The sequence below is a fragment of the Dunckerocampus dactyliophorus genome, chromosome 2 (assembly GCF_027744805.1).
Source record: "Dunckerocampus dactyliophorus isolate RoL2022-P2 chromosome 2, RoL_Ddac_1.1, whole genome shotgun sequence".
NCBI classification, from domain to species: Eukaryota; Metazoa; Chordata; class Actinopteri; order Syngnathiformes; family Syngnathidae; genus Dunckerocampus; species Dunckerocampus dactyliophorus.
The window spans coordinates 46,886,786-46,900,786 of record NC_072820.1 but is presented as its reverse complement, the minus strand read 5'-3'; the positions used below and the strand labels follow the sequence as shown (position 1 = coordinate 46,900,786).

Below are 14,001 nucleotides of genomic sequence, written 5' to 3'. Positions count from 1 at the left end.
ACATTTACTGTTGTGGTCAGACGTTAACGACACTCTTCATGGGTATTCATACTCATTTTGGGAGCCCTAATGAGTTATTTTAACCGCTGTTCTTCCCGAATAGAATAACACCACAGCATACATGACAGGAAGTCTTAAATACAAGAATTGAGTGCACAAGTTTCGACCAGTCCAGGGTGTACCCCGCCTGTCGCCCGAAGTCAGCTGGGATAGGCTCTAGCATGCCCCCGCGGCCCTAATGAGGATGAAGCGGTATAGAAAATGGATGGATGGATGGATGGAGTGCACAAGTTTTTATTTATTTTGGATTTTCTCAAATTTTCTCCAAAAGCTCACACACACACAGTACAGTCATCCCTCATCAGATCACGGCTCAAATATCGCTACCTCAATCTTTTTTTTTTAAATTAATAAATAAACGCTGTTTCATTGTTGAATACGGCTTTTTTTTAATGCATATATTTTTGCAAATTATATGCAGAAATTAAGAATTTTCAAGCATAAAAATGGCTAAATGAACAAACTAAATGAACTCAAATATACTATAAGGCAGAAGAAACATTCTACTTGTGAATGTAGTATTCTACATTACCCACTAAGTGTCGCCAGAACGTGAGAAGTGATCATCAGAGCAGGCAGTTATTGTAGGTTTAAATGATCTGATATTACGGTATCTAATTTCTTCGAGTCCTTCTTACCTCCAAATTTAAAAAGTAGAGAAATAAAAGTTATCGTTAAATAAAAGTTACCATATCGGTCTAGAGAAGCAGAAAGTCTGTATCGGTTTAAGAAAAAGATGTTGTGCATTTCTAATAAATACCACATAAATGCTGGTTCTGCTATTTATGCAAGCGCCAGTGCACCTGCTGCAAGACAGACATCAGCTGCTACTACAAGAAGAAAGACACAAAAAGTGGTGTGGAAGACAGTGAAACAAAGTCAAAACTCTGCAAAAAAAAATGTCTTCGTGTGGCAAGCTACTCTCCCAGACAATGTGACAATCCAGAATTTACTGGTCCAGTGCATGTCGTGTACAGCAGGTGGCTGATATGGTTCCCCGAGGAAAGGGAAAGGGTGAACATGCTATCTGTTCTGTTTAAAATGACTTGTTCCAATGTAACAGACAGTATTTATTTTCTGGAAAGTATTTATTTCATCTGGAAATTACAGTCAGTGAAAGTTATCAACAAAGAATATTTATTTTATTGGCCTAGTTGTTCCTGTTCACAGTTTGACAATTCCTGGTATAGTTGACAAAGGGACCGTATTGTTTCTTGCTTCTTAGTATTACTTATTTATTCTTGTTATTATTCTTTACTATCATTAGTATTACTATTATTAGGGCCCGAGCACCGCCGTGTGAAGTGGAGCCTGTGGGGTGGAGTGGAGGTGTGTTGTTAAGACAAGCGCATCAATGTGACATTTCAGTGGTCCCGAACACTAACAACCAAAACTCACACAGTAGCGGCCCCGTTAAATTTTAGAAGAAAAAAAAATCAACCTACCACCACTTTCACAGAATGTCACCAAATTTGGGACATCAATAGAGACAGGACACACGAAAAAGTCTCAAGAACCCCTGTTTGGTTTCCAGCTGCAATTTTGGGCGAAAACCAGAGGTTGTATTTCAACCAACTCGTCCGAGGCACTTTGACCAAATGAGTCCAAATGAAAATCATGGATACTAGACAGGTGATGTTATGTTGCAAAGGATTTTAGGCTGTTCCATAGGATGTGGGCGGGGCATGGCAACAAACTTTGATGATCAATCAAACAATTCGCCACTAAACTGTCAATGTTAATAACTCAGTTCCACATGGTCAGTTCATCATAATTGGATGGATGCAAACTGGTGGCAAGAATATAAGAAATCCTGGACCATTTTTAAATTCCTTGAAAAGGTTGAAAAGCTGATTTTCTTGGAATTAAAGTAATGTACATGTCACAAAAAAAAAAAATCACAGGTGTGTGTGCATTTGTATTGTGTATTTTACCCAGGTGGACCAGTGAGTGTGAAGCGTCCAATCTCGAGAAGCTCTGAAAGTCCTGTGTGGGCTCTTAAAGTCCACATGTGCAAACTGTTGTCATCCAGTAGCGTCACCAGTTCAGCCTAACAACAAGAAATGACATCAAACAATAGCATGGATAAAACAAACAATTGTACTAAAAATAGAGCTGTCAAAGTGAACGCTTAATAACGAGTTAATGGAAATTTGCTTTCACACTACTATTTTTTTTCATGGCCGATTAACGTGTGTTTGACCCTTGGCCCACCCTGTAATTTGAGGAAACGTGTGCACAGTTGATTTGGAGCCAGAAGCGGGAACAAATAATGAGCAGAAATGGAGAAAGAAAAGGGTATTTTGGAGGGTAAAGTTTAGCTTCAAAGCCCTAGCAGATGGCCGTCTCGACAAGACCAAAGTTACTGTAAATTTTATTGTCATTTATAGAGTGGTACCTTGGCATACAAGTGTCCCAACTAATAAGTTTTTTGGTTTTTTTTTTTTAGATATATGAGCCGTTTCTCTTGTTGATTTTTTGCTTTGAACTGCAAGACAAAATTTGGGTTTTGCTGAGAGTTTCCAGCAGGCATAGCCGAGGACAGCTATTTGGTGGGCTTGTATCAATGCGACAGGCGGAACTGAGCACACACACGGTGACGAATGAGACGGCAGTAAAGGCTCGCAAGGTAATTTATTAGCGTCATCATTATTTATTTGCGATTTATTAGTGTTTGTGATTGAACTGCTGTGTTTGTCAAAGATGACAGAATAAAGGTTGCACGGTGAAAGACCTGCGGCGTCATACTGCCATGTCGTTGAAGTCACAAGACTAAGAAAAGTGTAATATAGTGTGTGTAAAAGAGCATTTGTGTGTGTGTGTGTGTGTACTGTATGTCTCTGTAAAAGAGTGTTTGGAAGTGAAGTATAAACTATAGCCTGACTGCACTACAGCACTACAGGGTGCAGTCCTAGCTCTATAAACTACTGACTGGTCTTGAGCACTCTATTTTTTGTAAGTTGTCAATATTTATTTTTCTAACACCCCATTTTTATTTCACTTAGTTGATGGGTGTTTTTGCAAACCTTTACTTGTAATGTCAGTCAATTATATTTTGTGAGATTATTTGCCTCCTCCCTGAGCTACCACCTTATCGTGGTGGAGGAGTTTGCGTGTCCCGATGATCCTAGGAGCTAAGTTGTCAGGGGTTTCTATGCCCCTGGTAGGGTCACCCACGACAAACAGGTCCTAGGTGAGGGACCAGACAAAGAGTAGCTCAATAGACCTCTATGATGACAAAAAACATTGGACCACGTTTTCCCTTGCCCGGACGCGGGTCACCGGGGCCCCCCTCTGGAGCCAGGCCTGGAGGAGGGGCACGATGGCGAGCGTCTGGTGGCCGGGCCTACGCCCATGGGGCCCGGCCGGGCACAGCCTGAAGAGACAACATGGGTCCCCCCTCCAATGAGCTCACCACTCATGGGAGGGGCCAAAGGGGTCGGGTGCAGAGTGAGCTGGGTGACAGCTGAAGGCGGGGACCTTGGCGGTCCAATCCCCAGCTACAGAAACTAGCTCTAGGGACATGGAATGTCACCTCTCTGGTAGGGAAAGAGCCTGAGCTGGTGCATGAGGTTGAGAAGTTCCGGCTAGATATAGTCGGACTCACCTCAACGCACAGCAAGGGCTCTGGAACCAGTCCTCTTGAGAGGGGTTGGACCTTGTTCCACTCTGGCGTTGCCAGCAGTGAGAGGCGACGGGCAGGGGTGGCAATTCTTGTTGCGTCCCGGCTTGTGGCCGGCATGTTGGAGTTTAACCCGGTGAACAAGAGGGTAGTTTCCCTCCGCCTTCGAGTGGGGGGACGGGTCCTGACTGTTGTTTGTGCTTATGCGCCAAACAGCAGTTCAGAATACCCACCTTTTTTGGAGTCTCTAGAGGAAGTACTGGAGAGTGCTCCCTCGGGCGATTCCCTTGTTCTGCTGGGGGACTTCAATGCTCACGTTGGCAGCGACAGTGAGACCTGGAGAGGCGTGATTGGGAGGAACGGCCCCCCTGATCTGAACCCGAGCGGTGCTTTGTTATTGGACTTCTGTGCTCGTCACAGATTGTCGATAACAAACACAATGTTCAAGCATAAGGGTGTCCACATGTGCACTTGGCACCAGGACACCCTAGGCCGCACTTCCATGATTGATTTTGTGGTCGTATCATCGGACTTGCGGCCATATGTTTTGGACTCTCGGGTGAAGAGAGGGGCGGAGCTGTCAACTGATCACCACCTGGTGGTAAGTTGGCTCCGATGGTGGGGGAGGATGCCGGTCAGACCTGGCAGGCCCAAACGTATTGTGAGGGTCTGCTGGGAACGACTGGCAGAGTCCCCTGTCAGAAGGAGTTTCAACTCCCACCTCCGGGAGAGCTTCGACCATGTTCCAAGGGAGGTGGCGGACATTGAGTCTGAATGGGCCATGTTCCGTGCCTCTCACTGGTGGACACCAGTGGTGAGGGATGCCATCAAGATGAAGAAGGAGTCCTATCGGGCCTTTTTGGCTCATGGGACTCCGGAAGCAGCTGACAGGTATCGGCAGGCCAAGCGGTCTGCGGCTCTGGCAGTCGCTGAGGCAAAAACTCGGACATGGGAGGAGTTCGGAGAAGCCATGGAGAACGACGTCCAGGCGGCTTCGAAGAGATTCTGGACCACCATTCGGCGTCTCAGGAGGGGGAAGCAGTGCACAGTCAACACCGTGTATGGTGGGGATGGTGTGCTGCTGACCTCAACTCGGGATGTTGTGGATCGGTGGAAAGAATACTTCGAAGACCTCCTCAATCCCACCGACACGTCTTCCTATGAGGAAGCAGAGCCTGGGGACTCCACGGTGGGCTCTCCTATCTCTGGGGCTGAGGTTGCTGAGGTTGTCAAAAAGCTCCTCGGTGGCAGGGCCCCAGGGGTGGATGAAATCCGCCCGGAGTTCCTTAAGGCCATGGATGCTGTAGGCATGTCTTGGTTGACACGACTCTGCAGCATCGCGTGGACATCGGGACAGTGCCTCTGGATTGGCAGACCGGGGTGGTGGTTCCCCTTTTTAAGAAGGGGGACCGGAGGGTGTGTTCCAACTATCGTGGAATCACACTCCACAGCCTCCCTGGTAAGGTCTATTCAGGGGTTCTGCAGAGGAGGATCCGCCGGATAGTTGAATCTCGGATTCAGGAGGAGCAGTGTGGTTTTCGTCCTGGTCGTGGAACTGTGGACCAGCTCTACACTCTCAGCAGGGTCCTGGAGTGTGCATGGGAGTTTGCCCAACCAGTCTACATGTGTTTTGTGGACTTGGAGAAGGCATTCGACCGTGTTCCTCGAGGAATTTTGTGGGGAGTACTCCGGGAGTATGGGGTATCGGACCAGCTAATTCAAGCTGTTCGTTCCCTGTATGACCGGTGTCAGAGTTTGGTTCGCATTGCCGGCAGTAAGTCGGACCCATTTCCAGTGAAGGTTGGACTCCACCAGGGCTGCCCTTTGTCACCAATTCTGTTCATTATTTTTATGGACAGAATTTCTAGGCGTAGCCAGGGCGTTGAGGGGTTCCGGTTTGGTGGCTGCAGGATTGAGTCTCTGCTTTTTGCAGATGATGTGGTCCTGTTGGCTTCATCAAGCCGTGAACTTCAACTTTCACTGGATCGGTTCGCAGCCGAGTGCGAAGCGGCCGGGATGAGAATCAGCACCTCCAAGTCCGAGTCCATGGTTCTCACCCGGAAAAGGGTGGAATGCCATCTCCAGATCGGGGAAGAGATCCTGCCCCAAGTGGAGGAGTTTCGGTACCTTGGGGTCTTATTCACGAGTGAGGGAAGGATGGAACGTGAGATCGATAAGCGAATTGGTGCGGCGTCTGCAGTGATGCAGACTCTGCATCGGTCTGTTGTGGTGAAGAGAGAGCTAAGCCAAAAGGCGAAGCTCTCAATTTACTGGTCGATCTACGTTCCTACCCTCACCTATGGTCATGAGCTTTGGGTAATGACCGAAAGGACAAGATCGCGGGTACAAGCGGCCGAAATGAGTTTTCTCCGTAGGGTGGCTGGGCTCTCCCTTAGAGATAGGGTCAGAAGCACTGTCATCCGGGAGAGACTCGGAGTAGAACCGCTGCTCCTCTGCATTGAGAAGAGCCAGATGAGGTGCCTTGGGCATCTGGTCAGGATGCCTCCCGGACGCCTCCCTGGGGAGGTGTTCAGGGCAAGTCCGACCGGTAAAAGGCCTCGGGGAAGACCCAGGACACGTTGGAGAGACTATGTTTCCCAACTGGCCTGGGAACGCCTCGGGATCTGCCGGGAGGAGCTGGACGAAGTGGCCGGGGAGAGGAAAATCTGGGCCTCCCTGCTTAGGCTGTTGCCCCCGTGACCCGATCTCGGATAAGCGGTAGAAGATGGATGGATGGATGGAGATTATTTGCTTGAAGAGAATGATATTTGAGTGGTGGACAGTTTACCTGACCAGTGTCCACTTGTACGTTGTGGTGTATTAAAAACTTTCATAAGGTACACTTATTATAGATAAAAACGTATTTCTATATGCTATTAATTGTGATTAATTACGAGTTAACTATGGGCAACATGTGATTGATCAATTGACAGCCCGAATTCAAAACAGCTCTTGCTCTTGGCTTCTTTCGTTCACTTGCAGTACCTGGTGGGGGAGGAAGTGTACTTGTGTGACTGCAGCATTCTCATCATGGAGGCCCATGAATTCCACACCGGGGGCTCCAAACCTGATCTTTGGTTATGGAAACACTGGTAGAGTATTTGAAACACTCTATTCGAACCATGCAAAAGCAGCTGTAGATAGAAATGACGTGATGTCATGTAAATAAGATGAGGATGTTTCGTTTGTTTCATAAATGACTGATGTATTCTATATGAAAGATATGCTTCAATAACGTCTGTTTTGATCAGGTGCTTCACAGAAAATAGAATACAAGTAATTCAACTTCTAAAGACTGCACAATGAGAAGTATTTCAGACAAACATAGTAGAAACAGCAATGAAGGATACAATTTGATTGTTCCGGAACGGGTACCAATGGCCAGCAGCTGCAGAGAGGGACTGTAGCCCAGAGCGCTGGGCTGGTGGGGGAAGCCATGCTCTACCGTCTGAACAGAAAGAGTGGGAAAGGGTGAGGGTGAACAGTGACAATAAAACTGTCTATCCAGGTGTGGAAAATTAATGGTGATAAAAACATGAATGAAAATAATGACTAATTGAATTGAACATAACTGGACCCTTAATGATTTAATTGGACCATTGTTTTTCTGGGGTGAAATTGTCATACGTCGTATATCTCCAGTGATTTTTAAAGACAAAACTGGAGGAACAAATTTGAACAGATTTTGGATTTTGTCTAATTTACACATGGTCAAAATGATACATACAAGTTCAACTATAAAGTATACATACGTTCACCTAAATCTTTTAATACGTGCTGAAGGTTCCAGAATGTATTTGAACTTTACAAGACCAAGCTATGATCTTCTTGTTAGTGGATGATTGTCTTTGGCAGCACAACAAAATTAGGACACTCAAAACTATGGGAAAGTCCAAGGAACTCCGCAAAGAGGACAATTGCAGACTTACGTAGGTTAGGAAAGCCCAGTGGAACCTCAGTTTTCCAACAACCCAGTTTCTGACAAAAATATTTACCAAAATTTTGCCTCAGTTTTGGAACACCAGTGGTGTCCAAAGTAAAAACAGTTTTACAAGACAATAAAAAGAAAGACAAAAAATCTGCAGTCATTTTACAAGGATAACGTCAATATATTAAGAGAAAAAAGCTGTACTCTATTAAGAAAAATGTTAAACGTTACACTAATAATGTTGTAATATTATGAGGTAAAATAACATTTTAGTACCATGAAGTTTAAATATTTTAAAAGTTGTTTTAAGTCAAAAAAACAAAACAAGAAAATGTTAAAATTAGGTCTGGGAAAAAGTGATAATTTTTAAAAATGGGAATAAAGTAATAATATTACGAGAAGAAAATTTACACGAAGAAAGTTGAAATAGTTAAAAAAAAATAATTAAAAAAAAAAAACAAAGCATAAATGGGGGGGGGGACCTGTAATTTTCCGAGAATACAGTTAAAATATATATATATTTTTAAGGGTATTTAAAAAAAAAAGTGGCAATTTTAAAAGACTATACATGTAACATTATGGAGAAAAACAATGTCATTTTAGTAGCACAGAATTGAAATATCAATAAAAATGTTGTTTTTTTAAGTTGTAATAATATGAGGAAACCAAAAAAATGGAATAAAGTAATTTTTGCAAAATTAGGTTGGGGAAAAAGTTAGAATATTACTATATTATGAACATTTTAAAAGATTAAATCTGAAAAAACTTTCCATTTTGTGTATTCTTAATTGTCTCCATCTGTCTTTTTCTACATTTGTTTACTGCACACCCAAGTCCACGCAAAATGACTTCCGGGTAAAATCGGCGTACCAAACAGAATTGCAAAAATTAACTTTCTGTGCTTCTGTTCATGGTCTTCATATTTCATTTAATGAATAGCTATGAAGAACTTTTTTTGCTTTAGTTTTAAAAACTAATTATGACAAAACAGTTGTTATGATATACACATTTGACATTTTAAAAGCGCAGTTATTTTTATTTGACTGACTGCAGTTGATGTTTTTTGATGAATTTCTTTTGGAGATGAATAAAGTATCTATCTATCTATGTATGTTGTATATGCATTGTCTCTTGCCTTGTTGAACTGAAAGAGTTCCTGTTTGAGTCGATCTCGCTGTGACTCCTGGCCGTGTCGCCTGAACTTTTTCATCCTGACAAGCGTAGAGAGCCTTCAGCCCCACTGGCACACTGAGAAAGACAACAAACATACATATTTTTGTCTTACACATATTAAATAAACACACACATGCACGACTCACAAACAGTTGGGGATATTTGGCTTGAGAAGTGGCCACTGTGCTGGTTGCAGCAGAAATAAAGAGAGAATGGTAGAGTCACAGACTCTTTTAACATATAAAGTACATTTCTATAGAAATACTTCTTACTACTTACAGTATATCTGCTCCCCATTCACACCTGAGACTTTGTAACACTACCAAGCCCAATTTGGACATTTTCATTCCAGAATGCACTCACTTTTGTTGCCAGTGGTTTAGACATTCATGGACGTCTACAAAAACTGCAAAAATCGAATGCACCCTCTTACCCTGTTAAAATTCCTTTATTGTTTACCTTACTCAGGCACAACACAGAACACGGGAAGGGAGTGCCGTGGATTTTTGCAGCTTTTGTTGATTTCTTGTTGATATTCCAAAAGAGCACCTCTTCTTTGATTTCTACACTTTTTGGAGGTCCTGGCAGCATAGCATGCCTCTTTAATATTGTTTTTATATTCATGGATGTTTGTCCATTCAAGCAGACTTGACAGAGAAGATGGCGCACATGACACGTTGTGGTGATGGGTCATACGTATGACAAGGTGTGACAAAGACTGCATAACATGAAAGCAAAGTTTGACATATTCAAAGTAGCATCAGATAAGAGTTTCAAAAGAGGTTTCCTCCCACTTTGCTAAACAAGATGGGTCTGGTTAGGGCGGGGCACACTTGCTTATCTCCCACAATTTCATTTCCATTTTCCTGTAATCGCTCTTGGGAATGTAGGATGAAAATACACGTTACATACTTCCACTTGGTGATTTCACTTCTGTGATTGTGCTCCTTGTCATGTGATTGTTTCTCAGTGTTTTTGGATTTTGGATTCTCAGAATTGGGGGGAAAAATTTAACCCTGTGCACCCAATTATTATTATTATTATTTTAAATCATTGAAGATGTACATGAATAGTATAATCATATGTTTTGTGCATACTGCTGCCATGACACCTTAATTTCCTTCCTGGGATTAATAAAGTCCTGATGAAAGCAAACAAATCAACCAAATCTTCCTCTCCTGCTTGCCAACATGGCAGAGATAGGAAAACGGTTACACGGGATTAGAGTTAACGTTTAACTGCAGCAAACAAAGAATGAGTCAGGGCAGGTGCTCTGTTTGGAGTTAGCCAGCTCTTGCCCTTCTTCCCTGTTTCACCTCCTGAGAAACACTAACATGACTTACTGTATGTGAGAAATTCCCTCTGTAAATTGAGCAAGTGTTTCATACAGTGCACATAGTGTGTTTTGCCTTCATAATAGGCTCAGGTAGCTTGCAGGTGGAACGGCACCAAAGGCACGAAGAACAAAAGCTTTTTGTTTGGGTAGGTTTCATTCATGCAGGTGGAGCTGGAAGGACGTTATCTTGTCATCTCTGCATCTTTTTTTTTTCCCTCAAAACTTCATATGAAAGTAAAAGTCTATTTGGGGATATAAATCATACAGAGTAAATGAGGAATGTGTCACTATTTGATCATTATGGAGTTTGTTATTTATGCATTTATTGTTCTGTGTACAGTGTGATTAGTCATGTCAACAGGTTATGTAGGGACTTAGGATTTCCATCCACGGAATCGCGGCCAGAATTGCAGAATTGGCCAATAAAAATGGAATCTACTGTTAAATGCGGAATCTCACGGAAAGTGACATAATGTGAATGAAATGCTGTCATGGTGAGGAGAAAGAACATTTGTGTGGGGAAGTATTTCCCTGGCGGACTGCTCAATCGTGGTGGAATCTCATCCCAAACACTAACTCGACCCTTCCTGAACTAAATACGCCAAAACGGCAGCCTAAAACGCAGGTGAAAGTTGGCAAAAAACCTTGGAAGATCCTCTCTTACGGAGTGTGATTGAAAGCTAGCTGGGTTAGCGTAGTTTAGCAGAGCATGCTTGTGTGGCTGTGTATCTGCGACTCAGGCTGGATGAGTGCATTTACACCGTGTGGTGTTTTACTGCTTTAATGTAGCGAGCATTTTACGATGCCCACTGACGTCGTGCAGGTTCTGAGTGAAAAAAAAAAGATGAGATGTAAGTTTATTCTGTCACCAAGCTCGTATTTACCATCAACAGACATACTCAATACACACAACACACTTCCAGCCTTCAAAATAAGAGCGCTGTTTGCCACATCTTGTTTGACTGTGTAAAAAAAATAAGGGTGGCATAAAAAAAAATATATTACATGAATAACGCCATTGGAATTGCACTGCATCTTCCTTGATCACAAGCTCGGACATTACATTTTGGAGTAAGGTGTGCAGACGCTGACATCCTATTCTGAAATACTGGGAAAAATTGACCAATGATGTATTGCATCAATAAGTAAGGATTTTTGCATTTAACTCATTCAATACCAAAGACCTATTTATACGTCTTTATAAACCCAAACGCCCGATCCCAAAGACATTTTTGGACGTCTTTTACATTTTTTTGTGTGACAGGCACAAAGAAGTGATGACGCAACTACACACTAAAAGAAGTCACTTGTTGAACAGTTTTAAGCCATAAAAACGGCCACAAGGTGGCAGAAGTGCATTTGATAGGAGCTCGGCAGGGATCTTTTGCATGTAAAAACACAGTCGACAACAAGGAGGATGTGGAAGAGAGTGGAGGAGTGTAGCGTGCGGAAGGTTACGCATTGTAGGGACATTTTAACGCATGCACACTCACATTCCCATGCACACACACAGTTTAGATCCAAATGTGAAAATTGCAGAGTTCATGGTGTTATATTTGTAAATTGTTATTCTGATGTAAAGCAACCCCTTTTTTGTGTTGTTTATGTTGGTATACTTTTTTTTAGATATTTGAGCTGACACAAAAGCAAAAATTGAATTTTGAAAAATGGCTGGGATCGAATGAGTTAATTAACACATAACGATTCACTATTCCAAAAAGCGTACACTCGATGCTGGTCAAATAAGTGTAAAACGTTAAAAACAACATTCTAAAAAATTTAAACGGAAAAAAATTTGGAAAATTGGAAAAAAATAAAAGGGATTTCATTGGGCCCTAGTTATGCTGTATATACCGTATGTATCCTAAAGTAATCAGCAACCAGCCAAGACAATCATTCATTCCACCCCTGAATGTCAGTACAGTGGAACCGCCCCGGTTAGTGTGCTTTTAACGCTGAAAATGTATGCCACAATTTTCCCTCCGTTTGCGAGCATTCTCAGGTAAACGTACAATATCATGCGCGTCTTGCCGTGTTATTAATCAACTGCATGAGTCCATCTGTATTCTTAACGTATTTCTTTATCACGAAACCATCATTATTAGCATCCTATTAGCTAGCTAACATTTATATGTATTTATATGCATTTTGAATTGTTTGCTGCAAGTAAAACTATAATTGTAAAACTAGAAAAATGTGTTTTGTCTTAACAGTTTTGGCTTTCTGGAATGGATTAATTGGATTTACATTATTTCTTATGGGGGAAATTTATTTGGTTAACGTCTGTTTCGGTTAGCGTCTAACCAAGGTTCTACTGTAGTTAACACCAGCGTTGTAAGGAGTATGCTCCGATCGATCGGCCACCAAATAGTATTGGCTGATTTCCGTAAAAAGCATGTGATCGGCATATGCCGATAAATGCCTTTCAAAGCCGATCACAAAACCCAATCGGCATGCAGCGGCAAACACTACATGTGCTGTGTCACGCAGGCTTGCCAACACCCGTATTGAGCCGACAAGGGACGCACTTTGTCGCGTGTTGTCCCATATCGAGAATCATCACTAGTCTGTAAAACCTCAATGGCTTCAGTCTGACAGCTTGACACAGGCTACACCAATCCATGCTAGCGTGTTTGATCACTCCCTTATCAAACCTACTGCTACTGCTGTACTTGCATCTTTCTTTGCACACTTTGCCTAGCTGTCACTGGCGCCTAGCTTCTCGTCTTCGGACTTCAAATGTGACGTTTTACCACAGTGACATTTTGCTTTTAAAACGAACAAGCAATACGGTTAGTTTGGAGCTTGTTTTTGTCCCACAGGGAAGTGGATGCAACAGTACATTCATTTGTTATTCATTTAGTCAGATTTTTCAGTACGGAACCTTTGCTACGGTACAGACACAGTACAGAGTAGGGGTGCATGTTGAATTCAGATGTTATACCTTTATATAATGACAAATGAGCACAAAATAGCATAAAGACAATGACCACACTGTTTGAGTGGAGATGTGCTTGGTAAATGAAGTAGTGTACAACTGAAATGTGGCCAGTCATAAATAAAACACAAATAGTTGACAGCTCTATTAGTGATAAACATGCAGCCTGACAGGTTTCTATTTCATATTTATCTGTATTATTTTATTCTGTTCATTTTGTTATCTTGAACTGAAAAATAAATTATTAATCACACATACATATACAGTACATACACATCATATATATATATATATATATATATATATATATATATATATATATATATACACATATACATATACATACATACACACACATTATACACCCCTTGCACAGTGTTTGTGTACATTTGCTCCTTTATGTATTGATGTACTGAAAATGTTATCTACAAACTTTGCTATTACACATTTGGATCCTTTTCTTTCACTTTGAAAAGTAACAGGTGAACATAAGAAACACAGGAAGTGAACAAATGATCAGTAATTGTTGAGACATATGGAATAAGTTCTGCTTCTTCCTCCCCGTAAAGAGGTAATGTGGTTTGTAGCCCACATGTTAAGTAGTTGTGGCGTTGCATACTGTTGCATAATGACGGAAATGTCGTCCTTCCAAGGTGTGTCTCCTAAACAGGTATGTTGTGAAGTGCTTTGGGGACAATGGTCTAGTTTCAGGTTACCGTGGAGTTGTTCGGACATTTAAGGGACCTATTTTGTCTTTTTACTACTTTCTGTAACAATTATGGTATAACAGGCATATTCATGTCCATGAATATCTTACCTAGTGTCAAAAGACGGCCTAAAAGTCGGCAACCGCGACTGCTTACAGTTTACATTTAGAACAACCTGACAGGATGAAGGTGTAGAATAAAAACAAATATGAGTTGAGCAAAGCAAGTATGAGTAGT

The 14,001-nt window shown here is 42.1% G+C and overlaps 1 protein-coding gene across 3 annotated transcripts in view; it reads right to left on the bottom strand.

Annotated features, from left to right (window-relative positions):
- Positions 1 to 14,001, bottom strand: part of llgl2 (LLGL scribble cell polarity complex component 2) — a 55,204-nt gene that overhangs the window by 40,762 nt on the left and 441 nt on the right. For all 3 annotated transcript variants that reach the window (XR_008569446.1, XM_054766652.1, XM_054766653.1), the window contains exons 2-5: positions 8,746 to 8,858; positions 7,033 to 7,130; positions 6,668 to 6,749; positions 1,995 to 2,110 (exon numbers count right to left, since the gene is read on the bottom strand). Coding sequence is in view for 2 of the 3 variants with exons in the window: in XM_054766652.1 (XP_054622627.1) it covers positions 1,995 to 2,110; positions 6,668 to 6,749; positions 7,033 to 7,130; positions 8,746 to 8,820 (371 nt within the window). In the remaining variant the exon portion in view is untranslated. The remainder of the gene's footprint in view (positions 1 to 1,994; positions 2,111 to 6,667; positions 6,750 to 7,032; positions 7,131 to 8,745; positions 8,859 to 14,001) is intronic.